Here is a 12,698-nt window from a genome sequence, read left to right as displayed (position 1 = left end):
TTCAATCGTTAGGTCACACCATCTGATTTGCCAAATCATCTTGCACCGCCATTATCACATAACGGGACACGCCGCCTGGACCACCACTTTGCCAGGAAGACTTTCGACACAAGGCACCCCTGGAAATCTCTGGTCTTGTTGTCACATCGGGAACTTCCCACAAAACGCAGTCCAGTACTCCGACACATCCGAACCTGGGCTCTTATACCACTTGTTAGGGCCGAAAATAATCAGGTGTAATGCGGAAGCTAGCAAAGCAAATCTCGAAAGACCACGAGTAAAAAGACAAACGAGAAACATGCCAAAAGAGACAGATTTAACGTGGTTCGATCAATCGACCTACATCCACAAAGGAGATGAGCAATCCACTATAAATATGAGAGTACAAAATATAGAGAGAAACAACCTCAACCAATTCACTCGGAATACAAGGAGGTACACAAAATTCTCCTTCATAACCGCAACTCTCAAAACCCTAGGACTACATTGTGAATGTTAATTAAGTTAGAAGGAACAAACCTATATTTATAGAGTCCTAAAACCTTTCCTACAAGAAAAGGACTAGTCAAAATATTAAAACATTTTCCTAAAAGGAAAACCTATTTATGGTAAGAAATCAGGGCAAATAAACCCCAACATTTTTGACAGTTATCTCATACATACACACAAGGATGGCTTAAGGATAAGGCAAATTTTTTGGGAGGCACTAACATTTTAATAGTAAATTTATAATTTTAATTTCAATTGAAATAATATTAGAAAAAATAATACAAGTTTAAATTAAAAGAAGAAGAAGAACTAGTTATTCTTTATCAAGAATAGTTTAGAACTTTGAATTAAGCAACTTAAATATTCATATTAATAAGTATTAATTTTTATACTAACATCTAAGGTAATGTATTGCAAACAAATGACTAACTTCTTATTAACTAGAGTTAATCCTTACTTTTATAAATAATAATATTACACTTTCTTCTTTTAGACGTTAGTAATGTCAAGTTGACAAGAAGGAGTTGTTCGGATGATAAGCACCCCTCACTTTCAACTTTAAGTTGTGAGTTCGAGTAACCAATGGAGCAAAGGTAGGAGCTCAAGTTCGAGTAATCAAGAGAACAAAGGTGAGAGTTATTAGGAGTAAAATGAAACGACTGTTGACACCTATTTTTGACCATCCCCGATAATAATTAATTTTCGAGCTTCTAAATTTCTAAACGTTTTAGAATAATTAGCTTTATAAAATTTAAATAGTTTCAAGGTTATTTTAAGTTATTTCAGTCATTTTTTATAGTATCTCGAATAATAAATGTATTTCATTAAATTATATACGTAATTAGTATATTTTACAAATGTTTGAAAATCATATTAAAGATTTGTACTTTGGTAAAATAAATATTTTATTAATTTAGTTCTAGTTTGAATTATGGTTAAATTTTGGATTGCTAAGTTTATATGTAAATCGATTAGTTTATGGTTAAGTTAATTATTTTATTTCGTTAAGATTAAAGAGCTCATAAATTAATTATGTTAATTTGTCTTATAGGAATTCTAGCCGAATCTTCTAAATTAATTCTTTCGGTTACTTCTTTAATTTGTCAGCTAAATTGTTAACTAACTTTACTACAATTTTGGCCTAAATCTACCATTTTCTTCAATCCCGTTAAAAGACCCTTTTTGGGCCAACATCAACCCATTTCTAGCACTCCAAACAACCGACAACAACAACAATATTTCAGCCCAACTCTTAATCCCCAACCCAACTATTTTCTACTAAAAAAGAAATACATCAGCAGCCCACCAAAATCAAATACAACAATCGACCCCACCCTTATACTCTTCGTCCTTCTTCTTCCGCAAAATAGCGATACCAAACGTTCCAGCAGAATCGCGAAGCTCAATCGAAAACTCAGAATTTCCAGCGAGCCCAACCCAATATACTCCCTCGACCCAGCCCATTTCATTGTCTTCTTCCTCCCATCCCTTTCAAATTAGTACAGTCGTACAGCAGCAGCAAAATCATGCGGAATCGTCCTTATGGCCTTGAGATGGAGCCACGTAACACAAGAAGGACAATCGATCGATCCCAAGCGTCAATTCGCCCTTCCTCTTTCGGAATGGCTTGAAATCGCAGGGAAAGCATGTTTGCCTTAATTGGTGAAAGTAATTGGAGTTTGAATTTCGAATTTGGGGCCCTCGTTTCTGCCCGAATTTCATCCCTTTTCCCCACTAAAATTTCCGAACCCTAGTTCTAGGCTATATATTTGCTTCTGTTCACTGTGGGAGAGGGGAAAAAAACAGAAAAGGGTTAGACGGAAAGAACAAAATACATACAAATATTTGTAGGAAAATAGCTTAAGAGAGTACAGCGGTTCAAGGTTGGATTTCTCTTGGAGTCTGCTTTGTCATTCACCGCTTAGAGTTCGTTAGAGCTAATTTGTGGCCTCGAAAAGCTCTTATCCTACTCGTTTTCTCGGTTCGCTGCTCCGAAAAAGGTAGCATCCTTGTCTCTTATTTATTTATTTACTGTTTCACTCGAATGGTATTTGTTGTGCTTTGATTCTATCTGCGTAGTCATTTTAGGATTTCGTGAATGGCTTGTAAGATTGTTATACAGCTTAACATGGTTTGAATGTGAGCCAAAAACTGATACGGGACCAATCAATGTTGGAATGGATTGGCGTTGTTATTCTTTTGGTTTTTTTTAGGAGTCTTTTTCCTTTCATCATATAGTTATAACTTTGGTTGTTCTTGACATTTGAGAGATCATTCATGTTGGCTACCTTGACCACATATGTGTTGTACATCATGCTTTGCCCTTGTTCTTTTTTTGCACATGATTTACTTCATTGATTATGGATATAACAACTTGTTCTTTCAACTCTTGGGCCATTTTGTTGTCTTGAATGACTTACTGACTCTTTGTTTTATTTCAAATTCAACAAGTTAGTTTACATTTTTTTTCTTCCTGCTATCATTTAAAGCTATCCAGTTATCATTCATCTGTGTTTGCTATGAGTGCTTAATTTTATTTATTAAATTCAGACCATGAAGTTCTTTATCTCGATCTACTTAAATCTTAAATGGATCATGCCTTGGCTGCCTAGTTTCGTTCGAATTTTGTCTAGAAAGAAGTTTTGTTTTGCTCAGTAAAAAAAAAGTATAGTTTTATTCCCCCATATATGAGAATGAAGGGCAGTAGCATGTTATTCCCTGTGGTATGTCCCCTGATGAACAAATTTAATTAATTACCTAGGTGTAATTATCTTTTCTTAAATAGCTTGTCATTAGCGGTTTCTTAAGGAGTTAGGTGACTTGATTTCATTTGTATTTTCTACCTCTCTGTTGGTTAAGTAAGGTTCATTTAGTTAAATTTATGTTTCCTTATGAGTGATTCCCAGATTCCATTTATTTGTTTCTGTTTTTGGTTGAATTATTTTGTTAATTCCCTTCTTTTCATTTTGCCACATGTGACACCATTCGAGTCCATTGGACTCCATCCCCGCATTGAGTCAAATTTCATCCAGTCAGCCTTCTGATGTTGAAGAGCAAAATGGAGTTGACGTATAGGTGTTCGGAGAAGATTTACGGGATTGTATACACTAGTATACATCTAGTGTATACGAAAAGGGGAAAATGGGCCTAAAAGCTCTATATTCCAAAAAATATATTTTGTTACTTAGGGCCTAAGCCCCTTTTGTCTTAACTATTACTATTTTGTTAGTTTAGGACATGTGGAAGATTGGGCCTAAGACCCAAGAAAAGTCAATTCTAAATAGTTTAGGACAGGTATAAAGTGGGTCAAAGGCCCAAAATGAAATTAGGCCCAAGTGCTGGTCCAGGCGGACAGAAAACCAGACTTGGGCCCGAGCCTTCTCTCTCTCTTTATTTTATATCTTTCATATTTGTCTAATTGTTTATTGGAAAAATTAGCAGTTAAGTCATAATAACTAATATAATTAGTCAAAGTAACAACACTTTAAAATATTTATTTAAAATGACAGAATGACAATATTTTGATAAAATAATATGTATTCAGATTTTAATATTTTAAATTAATTTTATTTATGGAAACAGATTTTAGTATTTTAAATTATTTTTATTTATGGAAAGAGTGCTACATTGGACCAAATTATGAACCAATAGGCGTGTAAAGTTAAGAAAAAAAAAAACTAATACCATTAAACCTTTTTCAACAAAGTTAACATTTCTTCCCCAAATATCACGTTTCTTCCCCTCTTTCACGTTGCATGTTTAGCTCTATTGAAGGTGCTAATTTGTTGTTCTTCAAGAAATTTTATGAATTCAAGCAGATTTTTCGGTTGGCAAGGTAATTTCCATCATCCTTTTTGATTTTTTTGATTTGATGTTTAAAGCACCTATTATATACCTTACGGATTTTCAGTCGAAATTTCCAATTTTGATGTGATTTTGTTTGAACATTCATCATATATTTATGATTTTCAAATTTTACCGATTTTTTTTGTGATTTTATTTTAATTTTTCAGATTTTGTAGATTCTAGAAACTCATATATATGTTTATTTTGTTTGATATTTTTTACATTTCAATACTTGATAATAACAAATTTGTTTTTAGAGTTTTAGATTTTGGGGAAAACATCTGATTGTCTACAATGAATGATTCAATCAGAATTACTAGAGGTATACCACATAATATTCAAAATTTTGGGGATTTTCCCTCATTTGATTTGTGTATTACCCAAGGGTTGCTCGAAAATGTAGGATCTGCGGCTAGAATGGCACATGAGAGCTCTTCCAAAAAAAAGAGGGTTTTGTGGTCTGAAACCCCTGATGATCAAGGAAAAGATAGAAGTGATGAAGTATTACTTTCTGTCGATGAAGAGGTATTAAATTATTTTGAAACTATTTTTGTATGTTATGTCCATTGTTGATTTTGTGATTGCGTGTTTATTGTTGACATTCCAGTGTTGGCATAATGCATGTTTTTATATGCTTGTAAAAATGTAAGGTATGCCAAATTGTGAATTAACCTCATATGCACAAGAATTTCATAATCTTTTTGTCAATATGACTAGTATTGTACAGTATAAAGTTGTCTTGGCAACAATGTAAAAAAATATTGTTGTTTTGCTAATTTTCCCTTGTTTATTTGCTAGTTAATTCTAAGATTTTTCCGTAACTCAATTCCCCAAAAGACGAAACAACCATATCTTTAAAATCAAACAAGTATTGTATTTGACATTACAATATCTAGTATTTAACTAATATTTTATTCCATCATCCTTCCCCTTTAAAACACAAGTTCAAGTCTTAAGTCGTTATTTCTTCAAACAAAATACGCTTTTATTTAAAATTGTTTAGCCAAATAGTTAATTACCGGATAACCGTATGTTAGCGGGCATTTCGGGTGCTTTTAAACCCTTCCCGGAATGCTAATATGAACCCCGAACCCCTTTTAATATTTTCATTAGATTTCTGTTTTTAATCTTTTGAAAAATCAGTTTTCTAAAAAATTAAGTGGCGACTCTCAAATCAATCCAATTATCATTTTTAAATAAAACAATGACAGGTGGAGATTTCATAAAGTTGTCAAAACATAAATAAAGACTAACATCTCTATATGTATTTAAATCATTGTGGATAATCGTCAAGCATTCGATCGAACATACCTAATTCTTATTTCATCCACACTAGCCTCTATATATGTATTTAATCCGTTCTTATTTCATCCGCCCTATGTAAAGACAATAATTTTAATAAGAAAACCATTATCATAAAACATGTATATTTTCAAATTAACAGTAGTGCTAGATTTAAAATTGAAAAAAGAAGAAGACATTTAATTTTTAGTTTATACTCTTCATTTGTAAAAGCATTTTTTATTTCAAGCAATATAATAAAACACACTATTTTCATGAGCCTAAGTATACTTCTGCTTTCTTTAACATATTCATATGAGGATACCCTCAGAATTGAGACTAGAGCTCTGGACACGCTTGCAAACTAACTTAACCATTCAGCCTACATTCCTTATGCTTCTATTGTCTTTAAATGATCATTCAATTCACTTTATGTTAATAAGCAATAAATATTCAAACCGTTAATAAATGTACCTAAAAAGAGTTAGATTAAGACACGTGCTCTTGACCTCATATAAAATAAATGTTCCATTTTTAGGGTAAACAATTATACCTAAATGCTCTTGTGACAATATTTACTTCTTACTAACCGAAACACCAGAAAATAAATAATAAAATCACTTATATTCCAAGAAAATATTTTCCTTCCTACCAAACACAACCTATGTCTTTTCTACTTTTGCTTAGTTACTATTAATTATACTTAAACTCATTTTTTAATCAAGTGTTCAAACTACTAATTATTCTACTATGACAATACTGGATACCTCTGCTCTGGATTGTATTTTTAAGTCTTCAAATATCATTCTACTATATATATTTGAAACAATGAATACACAAAGTCACAAGCAGCAATGGGTGCGTTTCTGTAAATCATCCGTACCTAGAGACGAAATTAGGATCCAGAGTCTATGGGTTCACAATGAGAATGATCTTATTTTATACATAGTTTACAACAAAAGCAATTTGTTTAGTTGAACACACAAGAACTGTTCTTGACTGTGCCATTAAAAGTACTAATAATACATGGCGGAAAGAGGAGGAGTTTCCAGACGAATATAGTCATACATAATCCCATTGAGAGCACTGACGCTCCGTGCTTGTTTGAGATATATGATATTCTCTCCTTGAAGTAGTTGTCCTGCAGCTACCTCCACATTAAACAACCAATACAGCCCATGGACTCCATGTCTGGCAATTGTATTATCACTTCCAATCAATCCACTTGAGAAATGTGGTGGATTTGCTTCTTCCTCATTCACCCTTACCTGAGACATGAGTAACATAACACGATTATGTCATTAGTGTTATTTGCTTAAATAATTACCAAAATTCTTTCATTGAGAAATGGGAAGGACTCAACCGAGACAAAAATTTCAAGTGATTTCTTCCCATCTGTTCAAAACTTATAACTAGATAGAGTTATACGGTATTTATGTCGGTGAGGGGTAGCAAATACTCATACACCACAATCCACGATTATCAAAAAGAGAAGGGATAGTTATATATATACGGTTCGGCCATGTAGTTTACCAAATATGGCCAAAGTATACACTACATATACACTCGGTCAGTTGTATATGCTGTGTATACATATGTACATATATGTATATTATATAATACACATTAGTATTAAGAATACACTATCTATACACTGTGTACATATTTCGTAAACTAGATGGTCCAAAGGTATTGTGATGTAAGCTTCTTAAAAGAAAACAAAGGGAAGAAGGTCGATGTTTCATAACAGAATACCTCCAATATAGAAGAAGTTGCAGATGAGAGCGCAATACGGAGTGTGTAACTTCCATTATGATCAATGCTTTCTAAATTGAATTTAATTTGCCATGTTGTAGGTTTATATGCTTTATCACCAGCTTTTCTGCTCAAATGCAAAAATAAGAAACGAAAAAAGGAAATCAATCTTGCATTCAAGAGCTCCAGCATAACTATAGTATTAACTAATTCCAATATGACCAACATGGGTTGTGGTGCACTGGTGGGAGTGCTTCACCCTTAACCAGAGGTCTCAGGTTTGAGTCCTGGGTATGGAGAAAATCCTGTTGGGAGCACCACCCCCGAATGGGCCCTGCTCCGAACACCGGGTGGGAAACCAAAATAAACACTAATTCCAATATGTATTTATTCTAAATTCCTGTTTCAGTTTATATTATATGAATCTACGTTGGTCGCGAAACGTGTACCTTGTCACCTGAGCATAGAACCAATCTTTTTTATAGTCACTACTTCCAACTGTAAATACCAAATCTTGATCTGGATATAAATCTGCATATCTCTCCCATAATCCGTACTGTCTAAACCTAGAAAAAAAAAGAGAGACTATTGTTGAGTTTACGGTTCTAGATTCTAGAAAAGATAGCTTACTATTTTTGGAGTAAATTATTATACATATTAAGTGGATTTCTTAATACAAATACAAAAGTTTGGCCGAATCAGTAACTACAGCTCTAGGTACGCCCCTGTTTATAGACATATACAATTAGTATACATAAAGTTAAATCAGCAAACTCTAATCAGGAAGAAAAGATTCTATTAAGAACTTTTAAAAATGCGGCTAGCTAGAAGATTAACCTGTTTTCTGGTTGGTTTATGTAAAGTTTGTTGATATACTGTGGATCAGGGTCAGGAACGTAGAATTCTGCAGCAGAACGATCAGGGATACCGATTTCCCACAATGTAGGACCACTCCTCGGAGGCTCGTACATAAGTTCACCGATATCAACATCAGAAGCTGAAGCCATAAGTAATGTGGTACAATGGATTATTTGAAAATTGGAAGTGAATGAAGACTTTTAGAAAATGTGAAATGATTGGAACCTGCAGTAATTGCTATGGATTTTTCATATTTGTAATCTCCAATGAAGCCAGGTACCCAAGCATAGAGGTTATAGTCTCCCGTACGAACATTTTGGATTGAGAAATAGCCGTCATCATCCGAGTTCGTCCAGAATTGGTAGCCCTGAGTAAAATACAGTGTAACTTACTTTGTTATCGCGCTTGTTTTTATTTAATTCCATGTCATAAACAATGTACTTATCGGTAAGCTATATATTATGATCTACGACAGGACATGCAGTATTTTTTAACCCCAAATAATGACCTTATGTTAACAAAAAACTTGCATCTCACCTTGCATTCTCTTTGAAATGATCCAGAATTTCCAGGTGGAGCTAGTCCCACAAAAGCACCATTTGCAGACAAATACTCCTTGCTTATACACCTTTTGTCGATACAAAATTCCACAAAACTTGAATTTCATATGAAGTTAACATGTACTAATAATTCATTTATTTCATTTTTCGTGATTAAATTGAGCAACTGATCTTGAAATAGCCAGGGAGAATAGTTTTTCTTTTTGAATTTGTACCTGTCATTGACTAATAATCTACCACGGATGGCACCTCTTTGGTCAGCTTTTGGAAAATCTTCTGAACTCGCGAAACTATAAGGCCAGCAGTCGACTTCTTTGTGCATCTAAAGTAACATATATACAAAAGGACACATGAATTAACGAGAAGATCATTATATGTGCAAAAGTAGGCTTTGATCCCTTGATGGTATACCCGTTCTTTCGCGTCATCCCATAGGGAAAGTGTATCATTCTTGTCTGCTACAGAATTGAGATATATAAAAACAGGTCCAAAAACTTTCTTCCATTGTTCGCCTGATCCAAATTGAGTCACGAAATCCTGGCCTCCATAATGAGTGCTCATGAACATCTAAAAAACCATTTCGATCAATAAAACTTAAATTACTTTAAATGTTTGATGTGTCGAAACTCAAAAGGTTATCAACTACTTACAGCCAGAGTTGTTGGATTAACATGAGAAGTAAGATCTTGTTTGATAGGTCCACCTGTTCTGAACTCATTGCTTGGCGTAATTTGCCAGAATCCCACAGGAGGATCTAAGCAAATGAAGCCATGGACTTTGTTATCTTTGTTCTCACATGAATACTGATACTTGTCATCAACCTACTCATTGGAAGGAAAACATAAATCCTGAGGCTTAAGTACTAAGTGATTATACTTATCAAAGAAGAAGCACATTTTCACGCCAACAGAAAATGTTATATATACTTCTCCTTTAAATTCTGGCTCCACAGGATCGACTAGCTGGACGGCTTCTGGATATGCCAATTCCTTCCCTCTTGGAGGTACCCGATCTTCAGGAAGGGGCATTAGTCTTTGCCTATCATCTGCCATAGCCATGTACCGAAACCTAAAAGTTGGATACAAGTACATCACTTCATCAGTAATTCAGCAGTTTTGTTGATGAAACAAGTACTTTTTTGTCTTGTAAGAGAACAACATTAAGCTTTCAGAAGTTCCAATTCTTGATTGAAAAAGAAGTTTTTATACAGAGGGAGAAATAGTACTTTTCGATGCTGAGCATGAAAGCTATCCTGGTTTCGTTGAGGTTGAATGCTGGCATATTCTCTTTGTGTTCATAAATAGCATAAGAGTAAAAACCAGGCGAATCACGAAGAATTATGTACCTGAAATTACCATATCTCAGTGCTGCTAAAGAAATGACCACAATAAACTCTACTTTAAACATGAGATATATTATATATGCATGTGTATGAAAAAAAGACACACAAAAAAACTTGAACCTTATGTCTATGGTTAACGGGGATTGGTCGCCCTGAAGTGAAGGATCCCATGTCCTTGTAAAGGAGAGCTCTATCTGTTCTTCAGTTTCCACTATAACTTTAAAACTATTACATTCAATCCTGCATAATAGCTAATTATGAACACCGATATAGAAATTATGATAAGTAATATGCATCACTAGATCATGGTTATTTTGTGGTTTAAGGGGAAATATTATACTCATCAAATTTTCCTCTTGTTCCAGAAGTTCCAGGTACACTCCAGTTTAAGTCCCAGAACCTGCATATCAATTGTAAAGTAGCTAAAATAATAAGTGACTTCTCGCTACATGAACTCAATATACAGAGAGTGCTAACTTACATCTTTTTCTACTTTTAAGTTTTCTCCAACTAACGTAACATTGTTAATGGTCAAAAACACACCTGAACCATCACTTTTTCGCAATTTCATACTTCAACTATCCATTGTTCTATTTACTACCTGAATTATCACTCTTTTTGTATTAAAACACACCTCGATGCTGAGTTGACCTACACAAGACTGTTATCAAGTGAAAACAATATTTGGCCACTCAGCATAGGTATGTTTAATATAAAGGTAATGATAGTTTAGGTTGGTACGTAAAGGAAATAACAGATAGTTAAGGAATGAAACTCTCAAAAAAAAGAAGATAGTTTAAGTGTGTTTTTGACCATTAACTCTTGTCATAAGTTGATACACTCTCAGATCTGCTAATATAATTATTAATGTTTGAGACAATATATGTTTTCTTTGGCGAACATTTGTACTCACCAACAAAACACTTGAAAACATTTTTCATGAGAAATGACTTTCATCCTACCAAACATACACCGAAAAGGAACAAAAAAAGTAGAATTCGTGCAGTTTACCCTCCATTCAAGATTGGGTTGTTGAGTTCCAACAAATTTTCAATCCCATTATATTGAATTCCAATGATTTTTCCTCCTGGATTTGTCAATCTGAGTTGGAATATGCCATTATCTATTACCACCTGCACTTAATAAAACATATCAAAATGGCTCTACTTGTTGCAACTTCAGGTGTTGAATGAATTAAAGACCATATTTTAGTCCTTGTTTTGGCTTATCTGATAAAAACACAAGTACTACAAGAAGGTCAAAATGGGCGGGTCAAGATGAGCTAAGCTAATTAACCCATCCAAACATAAAAGGGTTGGACGGGTCAATTTTGACACTTCCAGTACAATCAAAGTTTTTTTTTTTTTTTTTTGGTTATTCCATTCGGTGTCTAATATTTATGTTAGAGTTGGACTAAATCTGAATTCATATTTGAAAAGTCTCATATTGGAGGCTAAACCACTCCTTAACAAAGACGACTCCATTACCACGAGACTCATACCTGACACCTCTAGTTAAAGAAGAGCTAAAGCTGAGACTTCTAGTTAAAGATGAATGTCTACTTATTACCTTTCGCCAAAACCTTTGACTGTATTAACCAACAAATATGACTCTTATATACTCAGATGTCCTGGGTTCGAGCTTTAAAAATGACAAAAATTCTTCTCTCTTTATGAGCCTTACAGTAAGTAATATATAGTCTATCCTCCCAACCTAAATATTATGAATGAAAAGAAATAACTGCACTATTTATATGAGAAATAATAATATATTAATATTATATACTGTACTTGGTCCTCTGGCTGAAGAAGCTGCAGAACTGGAGTTGATATTTGTGAACGCTTTGGTACAATCATTATGCAAAACAGAACTTGGAGAAGCTAGAAAGATTCTTTAATATTGAACTAAACCTGCACAAATATATAAGTTCAATGAGTATAAGAAACTTAGAATTTCTTTAGGTGGATAAGGAAGATATATATATATATATATATATATATAGGTGACAAAATTAGCCAATGAAATCATAACTTGCCTATGCCCAAGTTTAAGTGGATTATTGACCCGTCTATTTATTAGCTAAGCCTATTTAATTCAGTCTATCAAAGTTTGGGCTGATTATTGACTCGTTCATTTATTAGTTAGCCCATTTTAGACTCTCAAAGTTTGAATTGATATCTAATCCAAATTGAAACATGAGAAATTATTAAAATATTTAGTAAAAATTGACAGGTTAAATTTTGATTTGCATTTTAATTTATTTCAGCCCTAGTTATTTTTCCAAGGGTTAGTAACCTGTCAATTTATTAAGCTCAAATTATCTTGACCTATTCAAATTTAACCCAATTCGCTCATTTGACACGTATAAATATACCATCCTCCCCTACTCCTAGTAAAGGATTCGTTTTCTTTCCTTAATTTGTTCATGTTTGAGTGTCTTTACGCCAAAGCTACTCCTATGTACAAGCCAATTGTGTCTTTGACAAATTAGACAATCACAACTCAGAAGGCATGAACAATCCTTCTCTCTTTGAGCTAACTTTTGGGGTTCAAGTTAGATCTAAAAC

General features: G+C 33.6%; 1 protein-coding gene across 1 annotated transcript; it reads right to left on the bottom strand.

The window, feature by feature from the left end:
* Positions 1 to 6,405: 6,405 nt before the first annotated feature.
* LOC125814088 (probable rhamnogalacturonate lyase B) lies at positions 6,406 to 12,079 on the bottom strand. The gene is made up of 15 exons (XM_049493543.1): positions 11,922 to 12,079; positions 11,143 to 11,264; positions 10,472 to 10,531; positions 10,252 to 10,371; positions 10,015 to 10,134; positions 9,716 to 9,857; positions 9,440 to 9,610; positions 9,201 to 9,356; positions 9,005 to 9,111; positions 8,767 to 8,857; positions 8,455 to 8,596; positions 8,209 to 8,368; positions 7,821 to 7,937; positions 7,372 to 7,498; positions 6,406 to 6,884 (listed from the first exon to the last, which is right to left on the bottom strand). The coding sequence occupies exons 1-15, from the start codon at positions 11,985 to 11,987 to the stop codon at positions 6,633 to 6,635; spliced, it is 1,953 nt and encodes a 650-aa protein (XP_049349500.1). The 5' UTR covers positions 11,988 to 12,079; the 3' UTR covers positions 6,406 to 6,632.
* Between the last annotated feature and the right edge of the window lie 619 nt (positions 12,080 to 12,698).

This window comes from Solanum verrucosum, unplaced genomic scaffold (genome assembly GCF_900185275.1).
Source record: "Solanum verrucosum unplaced genomic scaffold, falcon-dt-bn FXZP01000230.1, whole genome shotgun sequence".
NCBI classification, from domain to species: Eukaryota; Viridiplantae; Streptophyta; class Magnoliopsida; order Solanales; family Solanaceae; genus Solanum; species Solanum verrucosum.
Note: the sequence above shows the minus strand (reverse complement) of the source record. Positions and strands in the feature narration are given on the sequence as shown.

What these genes read in the sequence shown, in the direction of transcription:
- LOC125814088 (XM_049493543.1), bottom strand. Translation starts at nt 11,987, where the DNA reads ATGATTGTACCAAAGCGTTCACAAATATCAACTCCAGTTCTGCAGCTT. An exon ending in GGGATGACGCGAAAGAACGG is followed by an intron (nt 9,112 to 9,200) that starts GTATACCATCAA and finishes ATGTTACTTTAG; the next exon opens with ATGCACAAAGAAGTCGACTG. An exon ending in AGATTATTAGTCAATGACAG is followed by an intron (nt 8,858 to 9,004) that starts GTACAAATTCAA and finishes TATCGACAAAAG; the next exon opens with GTGTATAAGCAAGGAGTATT.